Source organism: Podarcis muralis, chromosome 5 (assembly GCF_964188315.1).
Source record: "Podarcis muralis chromosome 5, rPodMur119.hap1.1, whole genome shotgun sequence".
Lineage (NCBI taxonomy): Eukaryota > Metazoa > Chordata > Lepidosauria > Squamata > Lacertidae > Podarcis > Podarcis muralis.
Window position 1 is genome coordinate 36,014,018 of NC_135659.1, and position 23,181 is coordinate 36,037,198.

The 23,181-nt window shown below is 41.3% G+C and overlaps 1 protein-coding gene across 1 annotated transcript; it reads right to left on the reverse strand.

Annotated features, from left to right (window-relative positions):
- Positions 1-803: 803 nt before the first annotated feature.
- GIPC2 (GIPC PDZ domain containing family member 2) lies at positions 804-23,180 on the reverse strand. The gene is made up of 6 exons (XM_028733024.2): positions 22,642-23,180; positions 14,309-14,494; positions 11,756-11,936; positions 8,631-8,740; positions 7,890-7,971; positions 804-3,685 (listed from the first exon to the last, which is right to left on the reverse strand). Exons 1-6 carry the CDS (start codon positions 22,960-22,962, stop codon positions 3,534-3,536), a joined length of 1,032 nt encoding a protein of 343 aa, XP_028588857.2. The 5' UTR covers positions 22,963-23,180; the 3' UTR covers positions 804-3,533.
- Position 23,181: the final 1 nt, after the last annotated feature.

Sequence of the window (23,181 nt, forward strand, 5' to 3'; positions counted from 1 at the left end):
GAGCCTGACACAGTAATACTTGAAGTGGCAAAGGCCTGGGGCAGAGCAGGGTGGAGTTTACATATTTTAGGTGGGTTTAGTAGACAGCCATCGTTTCTAGCAGCCAGCGAGCTCTGACTATGACTTCCTCCTCCACTGAGGCACAAGAAGTCCTCCCCTGTTGTACCTTCTGCCTTGCAGGATGGTGGAGTTCATAGGGGAGCATGTGAAGAGGACATGTGTGAGTTTGGTGCTATTTTGAAAGAGGCACTCCAAAAGTTGCTGGCAGCTTATTACAAATTTAGTACACTTCTGTGGCAGAGAATGCTACAGAATTTTCCTACTGGCCACCAGAATTAAAATGTCTGCCTGCTCCTCTCCAGCAACCTGACCACTATAACTGTAGACTTCTGGTGAAGTTACACTTCTGCATAAAACATAGTCGCAAGTGAAAGTGTCATGTCGGTAAGACTCGCACAATCCATAGTGCATTTGAAGACACAGTGCTGGTTCCCCCAAGTGGTTGGAAGCCTAACAGGAGTGTCCGAAAACTTAGTATTCATAAGGCTTGGTATTCTCTAGTAACTGATTGCTACTGCCATTTTAAGCATTTTTTGCCCTCTGGCCTCTCTAGATTCCTGCAATGATGGGCTGAAAGTTAACAACATACAGTCAGTGGCACAGTAACTATTTCAAAATGCAGTCATAGAGCAGGGGGTTTGTGTGCCAGTGACTCCCCGTGTAATTCTGCTCATTTATCTCTCTTGCTGACCTAGGATTCTTGCAAATGTACACCTCAGATCATAAAAAGCAAACCTCGGAAGTGATTTAGAAAAGATGGTTTGTTTATTTAGCATCCAAATACAAAAGAACATTGCAAAGATACAGCATTTGCACAAGTTAAGTTGAAACTCTTTTCGGTTTTGCTCAAGTGAGACATTTGGCTCATATGAAGTTACTGTTTGTGAAACAAATTGTAATTATTGGCTCCAGTCATCCTTCTGGACTGCTTAGAACTCAACCTGAAGGGCAGAAAACAATAAAATGCACAGCCCAACTTTATGGAACACAAAACACACGAAACCAAAGTAATTAACAGAATTATGTGAACTTAAAGTGAAGCACTGCATAACAAACTCAACATATTATGAGAGAGAGGAGGGGGCAGGAGAGGCTAGATTGAAGTTGGCAGGACTCATCCATATAAGCAGACTTTCAAAAAGAAGTCCTACCAACTTTAATTCCAATCATGTTTTAAGCAAAAGAATATTCGCCTTCCCTTAGTGTCAAATCTATAGGACTATAGCTTTGTAGTGACTTTTAACAGTTTTTATAATGTATTCAAGTGGACTTCATCTCCAGGCTGTGGACCCTCCTCCAATTGTTTGATTTCTCGCATAAATCACACAGATAAATCTCTGTATAACATTAAATCAGTTGTCCTTCCCTGTTCTAGGCACCGTTGTGATAAAAAGCATCTTGTTCAAATCATTTCAGTATTTTCATTTTTAGAGTCTCTGCCTTCAAGGGAATTTGCTATTCATCTATCCAAGTTATTTTGGAGTGTCCACACAACTTTGTCAGCATCAAATGCCAGCCCATTTTTTCTATTAATTTGGATTCATCCATTTGAAGGATATCCAATAATAATAATTTTTTTAAACCTGCTGCCAAACACCCATTTGCAATATTAAGCCCCCCATCTGGGAGCACCCAGAGTCTCAGTTTACTGGCTTCACACTTCTGTTTCATTTCTGTGGTGTCAAAGACAGGTTAAGCTTCTGGCATAAGACAACCACCTTAACATCTTCGGGGGGGGGGGAGTTTTCTTCTCCCAATCTCTTTCCATCATTCCAAGAAGCCTGTTCACTAGTACCAAAGTTTTATTTGCAAGATTCATCTCTTATGTGACTAAACATCCTTTATTAGTAAACAGCCTTTTCTCTATATGCTCAGGATTTGCAATATTTCATTTTGCCGAATAAGAGATGTGTGCTGCTCAAAGGTTTCTGTAGACTCAAAGAGATGCGTTCTAATTAAAGGTCAGCATCTTGTATCATTGCTCTCATCTTCTTTCTTTTTCAATCATTGGCACATTAGCAATTCCTCAATATTCCAAGATTTACAAAAACTACATATACATATATATTTAAAAAATCAAAGGTTAATCTTAAGGATATTTACACCATTATTGCAACATCATCACATGAATAAATAGTTACAAATTACTTCTGCTTTTTTAAAGCGACCAACGTATCTTCCATGCAACAGTGCAACTTGAATAATCAAAATCACCTACAGAGCAATCCCACCCATTTCCTAGGAACCTCCCCTGTATCTGACTTGTCCAAAATAAATGGGAATAGCAAAAAACAGGTTGTTTTGTGGAACTCTATGGTAGAGCATACCACACCTGGCTTAGATATTTCACTTTGATACCCTTCACTAGTAAAGCCTCAAAACATTTGTGAAGCTTACCAAAAGCATAAGGTTTTCTTTACTTTTCTAACACGCAAGAACAAAAAAAAAGATTCAAATTTAAGGCCGGGGGGGGGGGGGTTTCCGCACTGTTCCCAGAGCATTTTGTACTAATACATTCATCTGAGCCCACTCATCCACAGGACTAACAAATGGAAAAAAGATTTCTTTCTCCTAAGTGACACTAAAACTGAACTTTAATTTGGGATGTGTCACTTCAAATGGCATTGATACAGAAAGGGAATCTAGAAGGCATTGTAAAACGAGAAGTACATCCATAGTTGTTGTTTTTTTCCATTTGATTTACAGAAATGAGAAATGCCAAAACTGCTTTAAAAATCATTTGTGAAAGTGCCAAAGTTCTGAGACTCGTATCCATAATAACACCACCATAAAACATGGTGAAAGAATTCATCTGCCTGCTTATACAGTAGCATAAATATGAAGTTGTCTTATCCTGAGTCAGACTAATAGTCCATATATCTCAGTACCGGTAGCAGTTGTCAGTGTCTCAGACATTCCCAGCTTTCCCAAAATCCCAATTATGTCCCAAGGGCTTACGAAGTGCAAAACATACACTCCACCAATGATGGCCTTTCCTCTACCCTCACAGTCTCAAAGTACTGTTTTGGGGGAGAAAATGCTGGGAATGCAGCAGTGTACCCACTGGAGTAATTGGGAAAGAATAATGGACACAAGGTGTTTTTTTTTCCCCAATGAAATTTTGCTCAGGTTCATCAGGTACTGGCACCATGCCTTCTGACACACTCCATTTTCATGGGATAGTCAACCTTCCCTCTTCTTTAACCACTAGCCATATTCATTTATATAAGTAAATATGCAGAGAAAACTGCTTTGCAAAGCATTTCAGATTAAGTGCTCATATGAGCCTAACACTTCATGAGTGCAGTCTTGAACTCAACTTTATTTTAAAGGAATTTGTATCGGCATCAAATAACAGCTTGCTTCATCCAGATTTCTGAACATTCAGATGCTTTCCGTATTCCATGCCATGTCTCTAGATATATGCTTTACACAAGCTGATACTGTGCTCCGACAAAGTTTTCTGATGCTCATTAAAGCCGTCCTTGCATCGCGTCACCAATGGCTCCCCACACATCAAAGACGAACTCATCTGGAAATGCAAAGTCTCCTAAAGCTTCATCGAGGGCAATGGCAAACTCATCTGGGTTGTTCTTGCCTTTCCCAGCTTCTACCATCGTTGCAGCTAAAAGGAAAAAAGGGGGAGCAGTTAGTTACCTACTGCATTTTTCAGAGACACAAATATGAAATAGGGTGGTTACGTATAGATGACCTGCTTGGGGGGGGGGGGGATTGCAGCCTGGTGGAAAATGCAAATTAAAAAAAATTAAGGGAGAACATTCATCAAGTTTCTAATTGTTTAGAAGCACAAGTTCTGGTGGAAGTCCATGAAACATGTCTTAAGGGCATGCTTTCTTAAGATGTGGTCACTGACTTCCTACATATGCATGCCAATGCTCGGAGTAAACTTGTATAGGATCAGGCTGGAAAGTGTTTTAAGGAAGGGCATAGCTCATTGGGCAAAAAAATCCTGCATTGCAGGGGGTTGGACTTGATGAGCCCCAGGGTCCCTTCCAGCTCTACAATTTGACACACATAAAATGACACACATGCACACAAAGTAGTTTAGATTCAAAGGTGCCCTTTCACTCTGGCCAGAAACAGCCCTTCGCTAGCAGAGGAAATGTTCCTGGCCAGAAACCAGCGCATGTAAGGAAAGTGCAGGGAAGTTCTTCCATTAGCATAAGCTGTTACACAAATTCTGCTCTAGCTCTTTTAAAGCCTTTTTCTTTATTGCTCACTGGACTTTATATGCTAACACCTGTAACTTCCTTATGCTCCTGGCACTGTAACCCAACCCTGGACTGGAGCTGCACCAGAAAAGGTCTTTCACGAGCACTTGCAGAAAAGTTGGTGGAACCTCATTAAAATGTTATCTTCTTCTACTTGTGTGTCTCTGGATCCAAATCAATGTGTGCAAGAGAATGAACTGTGCGGTGAATTAAAAAGGTTAAGGCAATATGTCTAGTATTGAAGTATCACTAGAAAGCAATCTTAGAAACTATTGCATTTGAGTCAAACATACTGTATTACGTTTGTCAGAACGAAAACATTAGAGTTCAGCTCAGATTTTAACCCAAAAAAGCCCACAGTTCTAGTGACCACCACACTTTTAGTAGTGAATAAATTGTTTTATTAAGAGGCTTTTCTAGTTACACTTATATATTTTGAGCGTCACATTTATATAGCATCAAAGGTTTGCTGGTATTCAGTGGTCATGTACTGACCCCTAGTGCTCACTGCAAAGAACTGCTATATTGTATAATGTTATAAGCTTTTACATGTTAATGTTTATATTTTTAAAATATATATTTTCTAGTACTGTACAAATATTGTGATGTTTCAAGTGCAATTCTACACACATTTACAGGATCATGGGTGCATTTGATGAGAGGAGGAGCTGGTTCTTAAGGAAAAACCACTGCTCATACAAGTAACCTACCTGTGTGAACATCAAAGGGAGAGACTTTCAAGAGATCCAAGGCCCTCTTAGAAAACCTTCCATAAAGTTAAGGTAATTTTTTTTAAAAACCCACAAACTCCATCTGTGGGCCCAAACCCATGCAACAGATTCATCATTACAGTGTCAAACATCACCAGTTCTTCTGATCTAGTTATAGAGTTGCCGTCTGCATTTTTTCACAAGAAATTCTTTTCAGCATCCCAAGTGCAAGCTAAGTTGCATTTGCTTATAGCACAGTCCTAAGTACTTTAACTATAATCCCATGGGTTTCAGTGGGATTTACTTCCAAGCATAGTGTGCCTGGAGTTACATGCAAGGAAGTTACATGCAAAACGTGCCCCAAACAGGCACCTTTTACCCAAAAAAATTTTTTATTAATTACAGTGTTAAGGTCCATTTTCAGAAAGGTACACATGTCACCTTTAGATCCTGGCTGACTTTGGAATTGTTTTGGTAATTTGAGTAACTCTTTAATTTCCCTCCTGTTGAGTCAGTAGGTTCACAGTTCAAAAGAAGATGCCACATGTTTTAAACATTTGCAGCCACTGAGTATCTAGTGTAATATCAAAAAATATGTGCATTTTTTAATTTGTAATTGATCTGCATGTCACTCAAATAGCAAAGAGTTCTCACTCAGCTATATTGTAAACTTCTATGCCTCAAATGACTTTGCAGGGATCGTCGTTTAGTGGACATTGAAAGCCTATGTTACCTAAGAGTAAACTCCTTTTCTGAAATGAGCACAGTGGGGATGGGGCAGCGTTAATCTTTTCCCTACTGAGTGCATTTCACAGTCCTAGCGATTAGGCTAATTTAGCATGAGTAATACAAATGAAATTCCTAACTGAACAGTAATCGGTGTTATTGGAACGAATCCACTTTTCACTTTTCATTTCGCTGAGTGATTGATCATATCTGCCGTCATGGGCTTGTATCCAACAGTGAAAGGAATCCTGATAACGGGGGGAAATTCATCAGCGGAAAGGGGAGGTAGTCCATTTTTTGCACTCCCCATCGTAGTGCCCTCTGCCCCCACATCTAAATCTGCTCTAGAGGGTTGGGAGGGGTCCTCAAAAACAGGTTTGGTGGTGAAGGGGAGAAGAGGAATTGGCAAAAAACCCATCCATCCCAGTTCCACTGAGAGTGTCTCTTCTGTCAATCACCACTGGATGCCACCATGGTATGAAATTAACTGGCATCATGTCATTTAACAGATTTGTGATAGCTAATTGTTATATATAAACAGAACATTGACATAAGAACCATTAGACACAACAAGATGTGCTCATTTCATTGCCGTACTTTGCACTCTCAGATACGCAGAGATAATACAGCGGCTCCACACACAATATACATTGACAACCAGTGTATGCTTTGATTGCGACAAAAAGCAACAACCCCATTTTGAAACCGTGGCCCTGATCCCAATGCATGTGGAACAGTGTGTGGAATATGCAATGCACCCCCCCCCCAAAAAAAAATAGATATGATTGCATATATTCATCATCTACATTATCGGTACAGCGGGTGGCGCTGTGGTCTAAGCCACTGAGCCTAGGGCTTGCCAATCGGAAGGTCGCGGTTCGAATCCCTGCGACGGGGTGAGCTCCCGTTGCTCGGTACCAGCTCCTGCCAACCTAGCAGCTCGAAAGCACGTCAAAGTGAGAGTAGATAAATCTCTGGTGGGAAGGTCACATGACCCGGAAAAACTGTCAGCTCCCTCAGCCAGTAAAGCAAGATGAGAGCCGCAACCCCAGAGTCGTCCACGACGAGACTTAACTGTCAGGGGTCCTTTACCTTTAAGCTCCAGCAGCACCAATTCATTGTTTGGGAGAGATGGACTACACATTCAGTCTGCAATCCTCTACCCATTTACCTCAGAGAAAGCCCATTTGAGCTCAGCAGGATTTACTTCTGAGCAGGCATGTATATCATTGTTTTCAGTGTGATAATTAAATAAAATAATTATAATTATAATATATTATCATCATCATCAGATAAAGATGTATATGTGGGATCTTATGCAGCACATACATGCAGCATGCAGGTTTCAACCCCACACATCTCTTTTGCAACGGGATCTGTGCATTAAAGCAGTCATTTATACGTTATGTTGGAAACTGTGCTGCGAGCAGAGAGACTGGAGAGCCATATGTTAATGTGGTCAATTAATTGGATTCCTAGCCTACCATGGCTGTGGCTCTGGGAACATAATAGCTCTATATCCAGGTCATTCTGAATATGGCTTACAGCAGCGTGTGAGGAGCAGAGTTTGAGCATGAGCATCAACCTCTCGTCTTGTTCACTATCGCCCTTCCCGTTTTCCAGGGCAACTGCTTGCATTGGGGAAGCCATCCTCTATACACATGGGAGACATACATCTGGAAAATCGGAGTTCCAAAACGCATCAGAGCCTCCACATGCTGAGGAGGATTCCCCATTTCATAGAGTAGCTTTGGAAAACACAACGTTGGCGAAGATGGGAGGGTGAAGCCTGTGCACTCGTGCATAGCCTCTGCTACCCGAGTGCTGCTCTAGGCTGCATTCCAAATGCCTGAATAGGGCTCATATGTTAAAATGCTTGTCACAATGCAATGCAAAATTTAAACAAACCGGAAATCTGGACCCATATTAGAACTCCTCACACTTTGAAAACTGCAAACAAAATGTAGACGTTTTACAACGCTTACAGAAGATACTCAGACTCAGATTTGGCAGCTCTCCAGCTGAACTAGAAATGAATCTTTCAGCGCAATCTCATACATGTCGCATCGGAAGTAAGCCCCACTGGGCTTAGTCCCGTGTAAGTTTGTGTTGGCTTGGGCAGAGGATACTACTTTACTCGCAGTTCCATGAACACCCTTACCTAGTTCGAGGTCTCTTATTCCCATGTACATTTCAAGAAGATCATCAACCTTCTTAGTAGCTTTTTCTTCAACATCTGAAGGCTTTGACAAAACAAAGACACAAAGGTGAGAAGCGGTGATCGGACCAAAGGAGGGGTTTTCCCACCCCTTCCCTCCCTCTTCTTCTGCAGAAGCAGGAGAACTACATCCGCTATGGTCCCCTGGATTATTGTAACACGCAGTTGCCCAGATACCCGGGTAACAGAGAGTGGGGGAGAAGGAAGAAAAACTTCCCTGTTCTCCGTGCTCACCTCTCTAGCTCATCCCAGCACCACCGATTAGAGGCAAGGAAGGAAGGAGGGGAATTTGTCTGGAGTGGGATTGTCTTAGAAAGACATTTCAGTTAAACTAAGGTAGACTTTTGGTAGTTTGCGCAGCTGTAATCTAACACAAATCTGAAAAATTGGGACAGCTGAAAGGTATATAACCTGCTTTCAAAAAACAATACCTCACAATCAGGGTGTTTTTTTTAAGCAATAGCACTTTCCAATAAAAGAAGAAAAGGAGGAGAACCTGCATTTGTTGTACAGTATAATGAAGGAATGCCACAATTGGGTCTTGGCAGGAAGTAACCCTCATTTAAATTCCTAGGATTTTCCCTTATGTAATGTTTAAGAACTAAAACAGAAACCCCAGTGTTTTGTTATTGTTATAATCTGTTCAACAACTGTGGCTACTTAAGTTTCGATGTGGGAGCTCACCATTTCTTCCACTGTTGCAGGACCTTTGGATCTCAGTCGAAGAGTCTCTCTCCCTCGGGAGATTTTCCCCTCTGTAAAACCTCCACCTTTCGACCGTGGTTCAATCATTTCTGTAGCAGACATATTAATTAGGCAATTTGAAACTGCGATCCAAAAATAATAGTTGTTCTTTTAGATTACAAAATGGCAAGTCAAAATTAGGGTCGCATTCTGCAATGTGATGGAGATTGGCAATCAATCAACACAAACATCTAAAGTGGATTCTGCAGGGCTGTTAAACTGCTGGGAAACGTCAATGTTTCAAACAACACTTTCTTAAGAGCTCTGGCAGAAACACTAACTATCTATACAGCAAAAGCTGGAAAAACTTAGTAAATAGACAAGATCCAGCAAAGACTGCTTGTTGTTTTTAGAAAAAGTTTCTTTACTAACAATTTAGTACTGCCTAGAGCCTTACTCTAAGCGACTGAGTGTTTATCTGCAAAATACTTTCAAAACATTATGTAAATTATTTTTCAGAAATATTTCATGTGTTTTGGCAAGCCTATTCAGACTTATAGAATATTGACATGCACTTTAACTTTGCTTTTAGTTTATTATTGATTATCTTTATTATTATTTTGAGCCATTGTTTTTAACTGTTTAGTACAGATAATTTTATTGTTTTATTCTTTCTGTAAACGCTTTGAGGTTTTATTACAATGAAGCAGTAGACAATTTTTGTGAAATAAATATGTTCTTACAATGCTATTGCAGATATTACCAGCAGTAACAGTTTTAAATGCCTCTTTTTAAATGTATGCATTCTGAAACCAAGTGTCCGCTAGGATGCACAACAGCTCTGCTGATTATTTTATACCTTTCCTTTCCTTCCACTAGCACCAAGTTCAATCACCTGAGATACCACTGAAATTGGGAACTTTCTGGAATTATACTAGGGCAGCTAATAATAAAATGAGGTAGGCAAGTGTTCTGCAATCAAATGCTCTGTATTACCTTCTCTGGAGAGAGAGGGCAACACTACATCCCATTAAAAGTTAGGAATGAAATTCCTCATAACTCAAATGGACTACATACCTGTGGACTGAAGGGCAGACACAGAATAAATGTGCCAAGAACAACTGCAGTATATGTTTACCTCCTTTACAACTCTTTACCCTGGCTTTTGGCACTTGGAATACATATTTTGAGGGCCCACCTTATGTTTTATGATTCTAAGTTGTGTTAAACTGTTTTTCACATTGTGTTTTAATTGTTGTAATCAGCCTTGAAGGGCAGGCAAATTAATGATGACAATGATATTTCAGCCATCCAAAAGTCCTCCACAACAGTGTCATAGGGCTAACAACAATACAGTGGTACCTCAGGTTAAGTACTTAATTTGTTACGGAGGTCCGTTCTTTACCTGAAACTGTTCTTAACCTGAAGCACCACTTTAGCTAATGGGGCCTCCTGCTGCTTCCATGCCGCCGGAGCACAATTTCTGTTCTTATCCTGAAGCAAAGTTCTTAACCTGAAGCACTATTCCCAGGTTAGCGGAGTCTGTAACCTGAAGCGTATGTAACCTGAAGCGTATGTAACCCGAGGTACCACTGTATTTACATTGTTATCCCACCCTGTCCCACTCAGGTAGGTTTCTAACATATTTAAGCAAATAAAATTTTAAATGTTATTTTAAAAAGGAGGGAAGGCCTCTCCCTTTCAAAAAAAAAAAGTCAGGCCCTCTATTCCCTACCCCTCTTTTATTTTACAAAATCAAGCTTCAGAAATTACTTATTACTCTTTTCCAAAGGCTGTAATATGACTTGCCAGCAGAAAGAAAATATTATCACTGGGCATCACTCCTGAAAACTGCCTCAGATCATTCAGAGACCCTAGGATTTGATTGGTCATCTATCTGAAGAAGGTAGCCACATCAGCATAGAAGATTAGCAGCTAATTGAATGGATTTTTTTAAAAATGAAATCAGGATCAGCACAGGGTCCACCATGCTTTGTTTGACATCACACTTTCAGACAAATGAGTCTTGTGTTCGAACCATTATCAGTACAATTGTGCTATAATGTAGTTGCAGCTGGTTTCTACATACAGGACAAAGTGCTGCTTTTGGCCTATAAAGTCCTAAACAGTCTGGATCCATGGCATCTGAAGGACTAGCTTCTTCTGCATTAACCTACCCAATAATTACTGTCAATGTGATGGCACAGACTGCACTGTGAGAGGGAAAGAAGAGATGAGCCAACCTACTATCTTAGCTCCCTCCTGTGGTCTTTTGCTGCTGCCACCAAGTGGAAGTATTTCATTTTCCTGGCTGCTTCTACCCAAACAGCCCTTTATCCTCTGTGACTTCCTACTGACCCAGCAGACTACTGTACCAGGCAGTATGGGAAGGCAATTGGGCATGGGGTAAAAATCAAGACATCAGAACAATCTTAAAGCAAGAATAAATGTAGCATCTACTGCAGGTTTTGAAAAGTTAAACCACAGTAAAAGCATATTTTAAAATAGTTATCTGTAAGAATCATAGAATCAGTAATTAGAATATCAAAATACTATTTTAAAAGGACTGTTTCCCTACAAGATCTAGTAATAAAGCCATTTATTTCAACTCATTCCAGTTCACTGGCAGTTCAGTGTCAAGCCTTCTTGCTTATGTCCCCATAGCTTGAGCCTGCTACACAGCACCCAGAATACAAACACAAAGGTCTGGGTCCCATGCTCAGTCTGTCCGCCTGCTGAATTACACCTGAAACAGCAGAAGGCTTCTTTCATGCCTAACTGTGGCATTGGGGGGGGAGGTAATTCTGGTGGGAGACTTAAAGCTGGGGAAGGAAGAGTTAATGCCAAAAAATACACCACCACCCCTGCGCAAGCTGCATTTAGGCTTCCCCTGTTGTTACGATCCCACACACAGAGATAAAAGCAAGTTTATGGAACCCCAAGCGGAGCATCATACATGACTGGTGGCTGCAATTAGCTTAATAAGACAATGTTCGTTTTATGTCTCACCCTTCTAATTGCTTAAGCTTCCTCTGACCAATCAAACAGGCCAAGTTTTACCCAATTTGGAATCAAATACAAAAGGAAACTACAGGTATAATTTATGGCGGATACATGTCACTCACCAAATGATTTCATAGGCTCTATCAATTTTAGCGTAAATGTCTGACCCTTCTCCAAGTCCTTTAAATTCTTAGCAACTTCATAATGGCGATAGCCCACTACGCTTTTTCCATTTATAGATTCTATGTGATCACCAACACATACCAGTTTTATTTGGTCAATAAGACTGCCTGCTTTAATTCTCTGTTGGATAAAAAGGCATTATTGTTAGTTGCGATGAATGCAGTAAACAAACAGCCTGGGCCAAAAGGGCTATGATGTGCATAGTATGACACACACAAAATGCAAACCACAAAGCTCACCTTTTGAGCTAGAGGGAGTAAACAAGGAAGCAATGTAAAAGGATACAAAGAGCCCAGTTACCCAAACTAGGATACCCATATAATTTAAAATCTTATTGTTCGATTGAATTGATTTGCTGCTTATAACCCTACCACTTTTGAAATAGGTTAGTTTTGTGCCTTTTTTTACAATAAAGTTTCATATAAAATTTGTTAACAAAAATAAATAATTTGTAAGCATGGAACAGTGCTTGCACAGGCAGATTGCTAGATACTGTACCTTCAGTGCAGACAATGCAACTCAGGCTAGACATGCAACAAATAACACTTCATACTTATCAAAATCAATACTTAAGGAAGGCAAGCATGCTGTGCAATCAAGAACTCAGACTCCATGTACATGTTCATAAAATGTACGTGATACTGCTGATTTATAATATTGTGCTACTTAATTCTTAGGGAGAATACATTTCTGGTCACCCAGCAGTTTCTGGGAACAAGGTGATTATCACTCCCAGTAAGATATTAGATCATTAGGAAGATTCAATACACTCATAACACTGGGTCCAGACAAACCCATGGGCGAAACTCCATCAACAAGGGCACTCTGCTGTGGAAAGGGGGCAAATATAATCTCCACCAGTTCCACCTTCCCCCTGCAGTTCCCCCCCCCAAAAAAAAAGCTGCTAGAGAGGATTGTGGGACCCTCTGGAACAGCATGGGGGTGACATAACAGGCTGCAGGCAGAAGGAAGAATTGGCAAAAATCACTGCCCCCCTCCTTTCTTCAGAGGCAGCCTCTACTGCAGGCATCGGCAAACTCAGCCCTCCAGATGTTTTGGGACTACAATCCCCATCACCCCGACCACTGGTCCTGTTAGCTAGGGATCATGGGAGTTGTAGTCCCAAAACATCTGGAGAGCCGACTTTGCCTGTGCCTGCTCTACTGGACCTCAGTTCCTCCATGAATGAGACACTTCCATTCGGAAAGCACAAGGCTGAATCCAACCCATAGTAGACTAAAATATATTGTATGTGTTTGAAAGGATGGCTTTCACTAGAAAGCATAATGGGGGGTGGGGGAGATTGAATCCCACTCCCCCTAGTGCCACAGACCTGACCTAGTTTTCCCTCCCTGTGGCTTTTTACATTAGAGTTGGAAAATCTAATACAGGCAATTGTTGTTTTGCGTGGAGGTTATGCTCCAGACATCTGTGCATGTCAGCAGGGTCCATGTAAATGTTCTGTTGTGCCTCAAACCCATTCCACCCTTTTAGTGACTTTGGGGGTCATGCCTGGGTTCAGCAGTGTGCGCATGTGTGTACACCAGTTGAACGTGCATCAATCGGTTGTTGCCTGTAATGGCTCTCCAAATATCAGATCTACTTTTGCACTGAGTTTGGAAAACACATCTCTTGACCAGTGCACATGTATGCTAATGACATGTCCCTAAACAAGCCAGCATACTGCTTCACGCCTACCACTACCAATAGCCATATAATAGTCAATAAAATGTTGCTGACTGTGTTTGGGTTACGTGTATTCTAACAACAAATTGAATCCAAAGCTGCCCTTCCATGAACAGAAGGGTTCCTTTGGTTTGTGAAAGGAACTAACACCCAGTGGAAGTTTGAGAGGAGAGGTGTCTGGATAAGCTTTTTCCAAGGACTGAAGGGGAAAGAAGAAATCAATGAAAAAGACCCCTCTCCAAGTGGGAACATCCAATGGGTATAATTCTTCAATACCCCCATTCAAATTATTGCTTTTGGATGTTTGCTAACTTACTTCCATAGTGTAGTTCCACTACACCATTCTTGCTAACACAAAGAAGTAAAAGATAAAGGTACCCCTGCCCGTACGGGCCAGTCTTGACAGACTCTAGGGTTGTGCGCCCATCTCACTTAAGAGGCCGGGGGCCAGCGCTTCCAGGTCACGTGGCCAGCGTGACAAAGCTGCATCTGGCGAGCCAGCGCAGCACACGGAAACGCCGTTTACCTTCCTGCCAGTAAGCGGTCCCTATTTATCTACTTGCACCTGGGGGTGCTTTCGAACTGCTAGGTTGGCAGGCGCTGGGACCGAGCAACGGGAGCGCATCCCGCCACGGGGATTCAAACCGCCGACCTTTCGATCGGCAAGCCCTAGGCGCTGAGGCTTTTACCCACAGGGCCACCCGCGTCCCAACACAAAGAAGTATTTCAAACACAAAGAAGTATTTGGAACAATTTGCAACTCCATTTCTGCTCAGATCTCTCACAACTCAAGGCATTATTCTTACCTTTATGAAGGCGCATCCATTTCCATTGTCAGTAATGGTAAGCCCAAGTGACTCCTCTGATTTGAAAACCTCCACTTCCTTTTTGACTCCTTTTACATGAGCAAATATAAAGTCTTCGAGACCAATCTGCACTCCTAAGAGCTTGTCCATATCAATTTTGTGTGTGTTCAAAGTACAAAACATAATCTACAAGAAAAAAGAGGAAACAAGTGCATTTTATCTGAGATACCTGGCATACACCCATGACTAACATCATATGATGGCCAAAAAAACTGACCCATGAATGCAGGTGGTGCAAGCTGCTGTACCCTGTGAAAGCTTCTACACTCTTCAAAGTGCTCCTGTAGTCTGAAGCATGTGATCCCTTTGTCTATGTCTAGGTTGATCCCAGAGTTTTTTTCCATGGAGAGAGCCTGTGTTACCTATGGATTACTGTAGGGCATTTTCCATAGAAGCAGAACCTTGAAATTATGTAGCTGTGGCTTTTACACACAATGATTTGCCGTATGAAGTAAACGTAAAATATCTCATGGGAAGTAACGTTCCACTAAGTACTGCAAGATGGGTCTACAGTTAGAGGAGTCGGTTTGTAGAATTTGGCATGAAGGTGCTCAAAAGTAAAAGTTATGGAGACTGTGGTGCAGAAAAGACCGAAGAAAACTGTGTCTTGCCTACCCTTTTTCAGCACTTATCATCCCCTCTTTATCCAAGCTTCTACGAAACCCTGTGTAAACTGCCTGGAAATCCCTGGAATCTTGTAACACTTGGAGATTGGGGGTGATGTGCAACAGTAACATTAAAAACATTAAGAATTTAAGACTGAAGGGACATTGTTTTTACAGTTGTGCAAAAGAAGTGTTTCCTTAGGTATCCTAAGCCATGGATCTATAAGAGGAGCATAAGCATGAGGATCTGAGTAGAAGAAGAAAAAAGGAACACAACAGAGATGTCTTTAGATGTTGCTAAAAAGTTATGCTACATTGCATGAATTTGTTCAACTTAAAAACAAGTTGTTACTGCCCATGGAAGTAATCCTTCAACTAGGGCAATTCGCCGGCATTCAACTTTGTACTTCCTGGAGCAAATCATAAATGCTGGGTCTTTCTTGAGACTTCCTTTTTCTCTAATGCCAGAAACCAGTAATATTAAAATTCATCTAAATAAGAATAAAGTTTTGCACAGACTGGTTTTCCCCACACAAATGTTCAGACAAGCCTGACATCAGCTGTATGCTAAAGCCCAACTGCACTGTACAGTCTACACTCTGCTACAGTTTGGTTACATGCATGCTATGTGCTGTTTCCCAGCCAAGTACAGCCTGGGCTCAATAGTAACCATCTGAACATAATACCCATAATTTCAGATCAGCTAATGGTTTCTTTTTCCTTAAGTGCAAGAAGTAGTCCTGATTATACATTTCTACTCAGAAGTAAGTCCCATTGAGTTCAATAGGGTTTACTCCCAGGTTAAAAAAGATTTTTGTTGTTGGGTAGCATAGAAAAGCTATAAATAAATGTGTATAGGATTGCAGCCTTAACCAATTCAAAGTACAGATAGGTAGCCGTGTTGGTCTGCCATAGTCAAAACAAAAAAATTCCTTCCAGTAGCACCTTAAAGACCAACTAAGTTAGTTCTTGGTATGAGCTTTCGTGTGCATGCACACTTCTTCAGATACCTTCTTCTGTAAAAGCAATTCAAAGTATTTTGCTTTTACAGAGCCTGGAAAGATATGGCACTGTCTACCCAGCAACCCAGGTGAGGTAACAAGTTGCAATAATAAAGAACCCTATAACAAGAGCCAGGTTCAGGATATATTTGTTTATCTGAATGTCTCCCAACCAATTAAAGATAAAATGAATTTGCATATTACCAAAAGTTCAGTATAGGTGACTTTGAGAATAATTAGGGGTGAGGGAAGAGAACACTTAAATTTATCCTAAGTGCACAAAATTGCAATTCAATAAACAAAAGCTACCATGAGTTGTTAGAAGGAAATGCCATCTTTGCTATTTTACATTTCATTAATTTGAGTTTCTCTAATATACCTGCCACATTAATATAGCAGAGCCTTCAAACATGAACAATTTCAAAATCTATAATCACTGTGGAAGATTAAGAAATGTTAATTAAGAAATGGTTAATTCAATATTCAAATAAACATTTTCAGTTTGAGTTTCCTGTGGGCTTTTTAAATTATTCCATTATGAATTCATACTGAAATACAAAATTTCCACTAGCTTTAGATACAAACAGAAAAGAAAAGCCCTCATAACCCTTGTTTTTGCTAGGTTTGCCAATCAGAAGACCCATTATTTCTATGCGACTTGCATCTAGAAAGTGCTTTTTCATTCTCAACAAATTTTAACTTGCAATCAGTCTGCAGATCAACTAAAACTTTCAGCTAATTAACACTCTGAAGAGGTACTAAAAATATGGTTCAGCCCTGATAAAACATTCAGGAAATAATTGTAGTGCCTCCATATAGCAATTTCCAAGCTCCTCAGATATTAGCATTGTTAGGCCTTGTGATTCGCATTAACAAAATCACTGCATTCCTGTTGTTTTTCTTTTAAAAAAAAAATCAAGGGCATTTGCCATTTTAAAAAAATATTCTTGTTACTTCGACCTTGTCAACAGACAGCTATAATCTCATAACTGGTTTCACACCTTTGACTAGATACAACTGGCAACAGAAAAGAAATGTGATATTTAGAAACATGAGATGATCTAACTCAATTTAGAACTGCAACTGGGCAGCACAAACAGACTGCCGCCTCTTCATGAACCAATTTTATGCCACCTCCATTGGGGAAGAAATGTCAGCCAAATTAGAACTTGGATTCTTCATTCCACTCTGCATTTTTTTGCAAGAATTCATTTTTATACAAGAAAGTGACAAAATTCTGTGCATCAGCATGCATGGTTAGGAAATTGGTGGTTAAATCTTTTTTACCAACCATACTAGCACTCAGCAATCCATTTCAAGCGTGACTTGTGAATGTGCAACAAAGCACCCCCATTTCTTAGTCCCTTGAGGTGCTGTTAATTCCTAACAGTCTTTTGCTGGCCTCTAAACTGTTAACTGCATTTGTTTGACTGTAATTTATGCCTGATCTGTGATTGTAATATTGAAGATTGATTGATTGATTGATTGATTGATTGATACAAGAGAGTAATGGCAGAACAACAAAATGTTTTTTCCCCTGAACTCTTAAAGGAGTAACTCAAGTTTCAAATAAACATGGCAAAAAAAGCACAAGAGAAAAATGTAAAATAGTAACATGAACATTTTATTTATTTAAAATCTATATAGGTCACTTTTCTTAATAGAAATCTTTCAAGGTGACTTACATGTTTCAACCGCAATACAAAAAAAATGTGAAATATTGTAAAAGAATATTTGTACAAAAACAAAACGCTAGATTAACCCGAAATAATAAAACACCTTCTTGGGGTGTTAATGCTGTGGGCCCCTCCATTGTAGGCACAGATTGTATGTATTTGTAAACAAACCACATATCATAAAGATACTGTACCGCAGTCAGCACTGTACCTCAATCCAAAGGGAACAATGAACCCTGGGTAACTGTCTTGTCACCCCTGGAATTTTGCACCGCTCGGAAACTGAGGTGGCATGCAACAATCTTTTGCAGGAAATAGAGTCTCTACCCCAGACCTCAGGGAATGGGGGGCGGGCAGGGGGAATGTATGGGAGAAGATGTTTCTAGAAGGCTACCAAACCCATGCCATTCAGGTCTGTAAAAGGTACTCACTTCTTTGCTTCCAAGTTCGTCAACACTGACGAATTTGGAAGCAATTAGGTAGCCAGTGGAGTTGAGCTACCACTGGTGTTATATGCTCCCTATAAGGAGACATTTTAATACTACAGCATTTTGTAACATTTACCGAGTGTTCTTTTTCATTTCATATCAAACTCAGTTTGTTTGTTTTTGGTTTAAAAAAATAATAATAATGCTGTTGCCAAAATTCCAGAGCTTAAGTGTTCATATTCTAGCAAAGGTTTGGGGGAACTCGGCTCATACTTCTCTTAATAGAAAGCAAACAAACTCCACTTCCTCTGGTTTCGTCTATGCCCTCCTTTCAGGCTTTATGAAAAGGTTGTGGAAGTGGAGCACACACATGCCTCAAAAAAGAATTTCTGCTGACTCAGCACTGTTTCCTCCCTTTGCTGGCCTAGTGCAGCCTCCCAAAGGAGGATACTGGTTTGGAGAAAGGTCCAATCGGGGTGAAACAGCAAGGGATAGACTCACAGAACAAATTGCATAGTAATACGGTGATAAATGCACAGTCCTTAAAAACAACTGATTCAATGGGAAATCCACGCAAGGAATGACATAACATCAAGAAAGCCCTGGATTTATTTTTAGCTGTATCGGAGTTTCGCTTCACCAACAAGTTTAACTCACTGTTCAATAATTTACAGTAACCAGCACTGAAATAACTATTCCTAGAGCAAGAGAATTCTACATCCATTACTTGTTTCCTGTGTGAGTCTTAATTGCACCTTTGTTTTCAGTTATTTCCAAATACATTCAAGTTACATGTTGCCACAATGTATAGTAGAATTTACCACTCACTGCTGACACAAAAAGGGGCTTTGCTTTTATACTTTTTGTGTTAATGTTAGCAATGCAGTACATAACTTTCAGCCCTTAAAAAATCCCAGATGTTAAGAGCTGATTGAACTGGACACAGGATGAAATGCAGGTTGCACAATCCTTTTCTGATATAAATTCAGAAATACGGTAAATCTCATGAAATATAGACAGATAATCAGTAGAGGGAGAGGAAACAGGCATAAGTTCAACAAGAAATGGAGACGGCACACACTGGTGTGTAGAGGAATGGAAACAATACTACTTAATTATCTAATGGAACCGAGTAACTAGGTAGATTGTTTTCCACAATATGTCCACTCTCACCTTTATAAAGCGTTAGTGACATGCTAGCAAATGGAGAGATCCCCTCAAAGTCAGCTCCCTCTGAGCTACAGCAAGAAGCAATCATTAATTTGTACTTTGCCTAGAAATAAAAATACAGTAATAAAGTGTGCAAGAAAACTGCACAGAACCGCCATAGATATATGGATTTACAAATGGATGCAAAGCACACTAAGAAGAAATCTTTTTGAAATCTGAGCCACTAAAAGGAGTTATGTTAATTAAACCATGTTGCTTGCTGTAATCCTCCATGCTCAAAAAGGAGGAATGTGTTTATTTTACTGGAAATTGAGCTGTCAGCACCATTCAGAAGTTCCATAAACACAGAACTAATACTTGAGTCCTTGTTGCAATCATTGACAATGACACTGAAAAGTATAATTGGACACAATGCAGAAAAAAATGTATGATTGATGTTACAATACGACATTTCATCTGTATACCATTTGTTACAAATTCCGCTTCAATATAATTCACAGTTCCTAGTAGATGAAAGCCAAATAGTCTAAACATTTCCTTCACATAGTTTGCAAAAACCAGCTTAGGAATTAGAATTCTTCCATGCATGTTCCAAGTTTTAGAAGAAAGACGGTATACAGAGATTGTATGTCCAAGCGTCACGCAGCTTTCTGATGGAATGATTTGTATATTTTGCACTTGCTTCAAGAAGAATTTCTGTTTATTAAATTCCCATACCTTCATTCATTCCAAGATCTCAGGACAGTTTACAATAGAAATGCTTATGTACAATTTTCTTTTATTTTTTTGTATCATATAGCCAGCTCTCTCATGATCCTCTGAACAAAGCTCTACTGCACTGATACAAGAAGCAAACAAGCTACTACCATTTCCAGGTTTTTTATAAAATGACCTACTCCCAAGCAATAGTGCATATCACTAGCATATTTTCCCTGATTTGCATAAGGCGTGTTAAATAGAGTGCATCAATTTTAAACAAGGCCAGAGTTAAACACCATCATACTTCAAGATAAACTAAGTAATGGATGACCAGGTACAGAATTCCGAGCAACTCCTAGTTACAGGATTTATTTGCACAGGAATAAAAAGAATAAGAGTTGCCCAGTTCTATGTACTGCAAGCTGCTAGTACGATAGTGCGCCAGTCTGAGGACCATGTCTGGTGTGAAATAACTTTTGCAGTTCTTCGTCACTGGGGAAAACTTCACTGTCTTTCAAAGACCTTATTGTTCTTCATGATAATAAAGAAGAGATACTATTGTGACAAGCTGCAATGCCAAGGTAAAATGATCCATGTAGCCAGGAGTATAATTACATGTGTTCAGGCTTGCTTCTTTTTCGGTGCTCAAAGCTACACATATAGGACAATTACAACAACTTGGATAACGAAAAAAAATGTTGCCTTTGGTTTAAGGTTAGCAATTATACAAACCACAATGGAACCTGACCAACCTAAGAGGTTTGATAGATGCCATCAAAGGATTTAAATGCATTCTCTTCAGAACAATAGCTGCAGAGCCCCTGCCCAGCCATTAGGCACAGTGAGACAATCTATCTCAAGTGGCAGGTCTTCAGGTGCCATTAAAGGACAAATTATTGATTATATAGTTTATTACAGTTTTTTAAAAATGTTTTATTACTTTCAGGGCAATAACATTTTTCTGCTTCAGGTACCATAATGATTGCAAACGACAGCCAAACTGTTCTGTGGATCAAGACTTTGCCGTAAAAAGCTACCAAGTCTCATGACACAAGCATAACATTGCGCCCATATATTGTGCTTTTAATGAATATGCAGTTACGATCTACAGTTCTGTACTGACTTCCAGTTCGAATCAGAATCCTCACATCACCATGTGCTTACACTAAAAGGGTGCGAGAAAATCCACACTTCTACCACTTTCATGATCTCCTTCCTCCAAAATTAAACTTTAAAAAAAAACCAGGGTGATTGAAGCAGAAAAGTGACACCCGACTCACATGTAGAAGTCTAGAATGCACCTTTCCACACCACTCGTTGCCTTACAGCAAGGGTAGAGAAACAGAGATGCTCCTGATACCACTGGGCTCCAACACCCATCTGCTCTAGCCAGCGTAGCCAAAGGTCAGGGTCAATGGGAGTCCAACGAGATCTAGAGCCGAGGTCACCAATGTGGTGCAGCTGGACTGCAATCCCCATCAGCACTGAACACTGTGGCCATGCCAGCTGGGGTTGAATGAAGTTGTAGTCCAAAAACATCCAGAGGGCACCATCTTGGCTACCCCTGGATCTAGAGGTTTGTGGATTCTTCACCCTGCCTTAAAGCTCCACCGCGTGTCAGAAAAATAGAGATACAGGCTGCAATCCTAAACAGATATTCCTCAGGATAGTCTCACTGAACTCAGAAAAACTTCTCTGTAAACTAGAATAGCTCAGACAGTTGCAGTGGGTTTGTGAAATGGTCTTGGGGATATTATTTCTGTGTTGGCTCCTAATAACAGCCTAAGCTGCACTTCAGCTATCATATGGATGCATTGTGGTGGCAGGAGCAGTTATATAGTCTCAACTTTCTTTCATCATGTAAGCCAAGGTGTTACATATATGATTCCAGGAGATACATAGAGCCAAGCACTGCTGAGCACAGAAAACACACTCCCTCTATACTCTGAGGCATCTTTTTAATAATAATCAATCAATCAATCAATCAATGTTTCACTGTTGTTTGAACCAGGAGAGATCAGCACCATCGGCTGATCCACACTCAGTTACTCAGTCCCTCTTGCCAAAAAATACCTTAAGGAGCTTTGAAATACAGGGGTGGCCCAGAATTAAGAGCAGGTCAAATGCCCACAAAGGCAATTCTGGACACTTTTTTGTTTCAGGAGTCAGCAGTAAAAAAGGAACGAAAAGTGTGGCCTAGAAACTCGTGAAGTATTGGTGGGGAAGAGAGCCTCTGAGCATGTGAGGAGTGCGTTTTAACTACAGCCTACTCATATAGGCAGCAAGGCACCCACCCACCCTCCATTATCTCAATTTCCAGAAACACTTCCTTGCTAAGATCCCTTAAAAAACAAAACACCACCCACCCAAAAAGCTCTGTCTCTGGACTAACCCACCACCCCCTTGATGCTGATTCTTACCACGCGCGGATTGGCAACTAAGCCCAACATTTCGCCCAAACAGGGAGCCATGAACGACGCTCGGGGTGATGGAAGAGCGTCGGAGGTGAACAGCCAAGCCAAGCCAAACCAAAGAGCCGGTGCACCGAGAAAGAGAGAGAGCGCGCTTTTGGGGCTTTTGTCCCCCTGCCGAAGGGGGGCGCCAGATTTGGAATAAATCCCCCGTAGCGGGGGGCTTCCGTTCACGAGGGAGGCGGGGGGGGGGGATACCGCCCAGTCCCCTCTGGGCACGTACCTCGCTGGGGGCGATGTGGAACGCCTCGGCTATCTTGGCGTAAAGCTCCCTGACGCTGGCGAAGCCTTCCACGCGCCCCGTGGGGCTGCCGTGCGCCAGCTGCGTGTGGAACACCAGCCGGATGGGGCCCTGGCGCGCCGAGGAGGAGGAGGAGGCGGCGGCGCCTCCCCCGACGCCAGCCCCGCCGACGGCGCTGCTGCCGCTGGCGTCGTCGTCGTCGCCCCCGTCGCCCCTGCCCCGCGCCAGGGGGGCTTCGCCCTCCACCAGCGTGGACGTCTCCCTGGACTTGCCTTTCTTCTTGCCCCTCAGCCCCAGAGGCATTTTCCCGCGCGCCTGCACGCAGCCACAGAGAGGGCGAGGGGGGGGGGGGAGATGCAGAACCGCCGCCGCCGCCACCACCACCTGCTGCTGCTTCTGCTCTTTCCTTGCCCTGCTGCCTGGACTCTGCCCCTTCAGGGCTGTGCGCTCATCTCCTCGCGGCTCACCCACCCGGCGGGCAGGTGATGGCACCCGGCAGCCAATGGGCAGCGGAGAGCAACC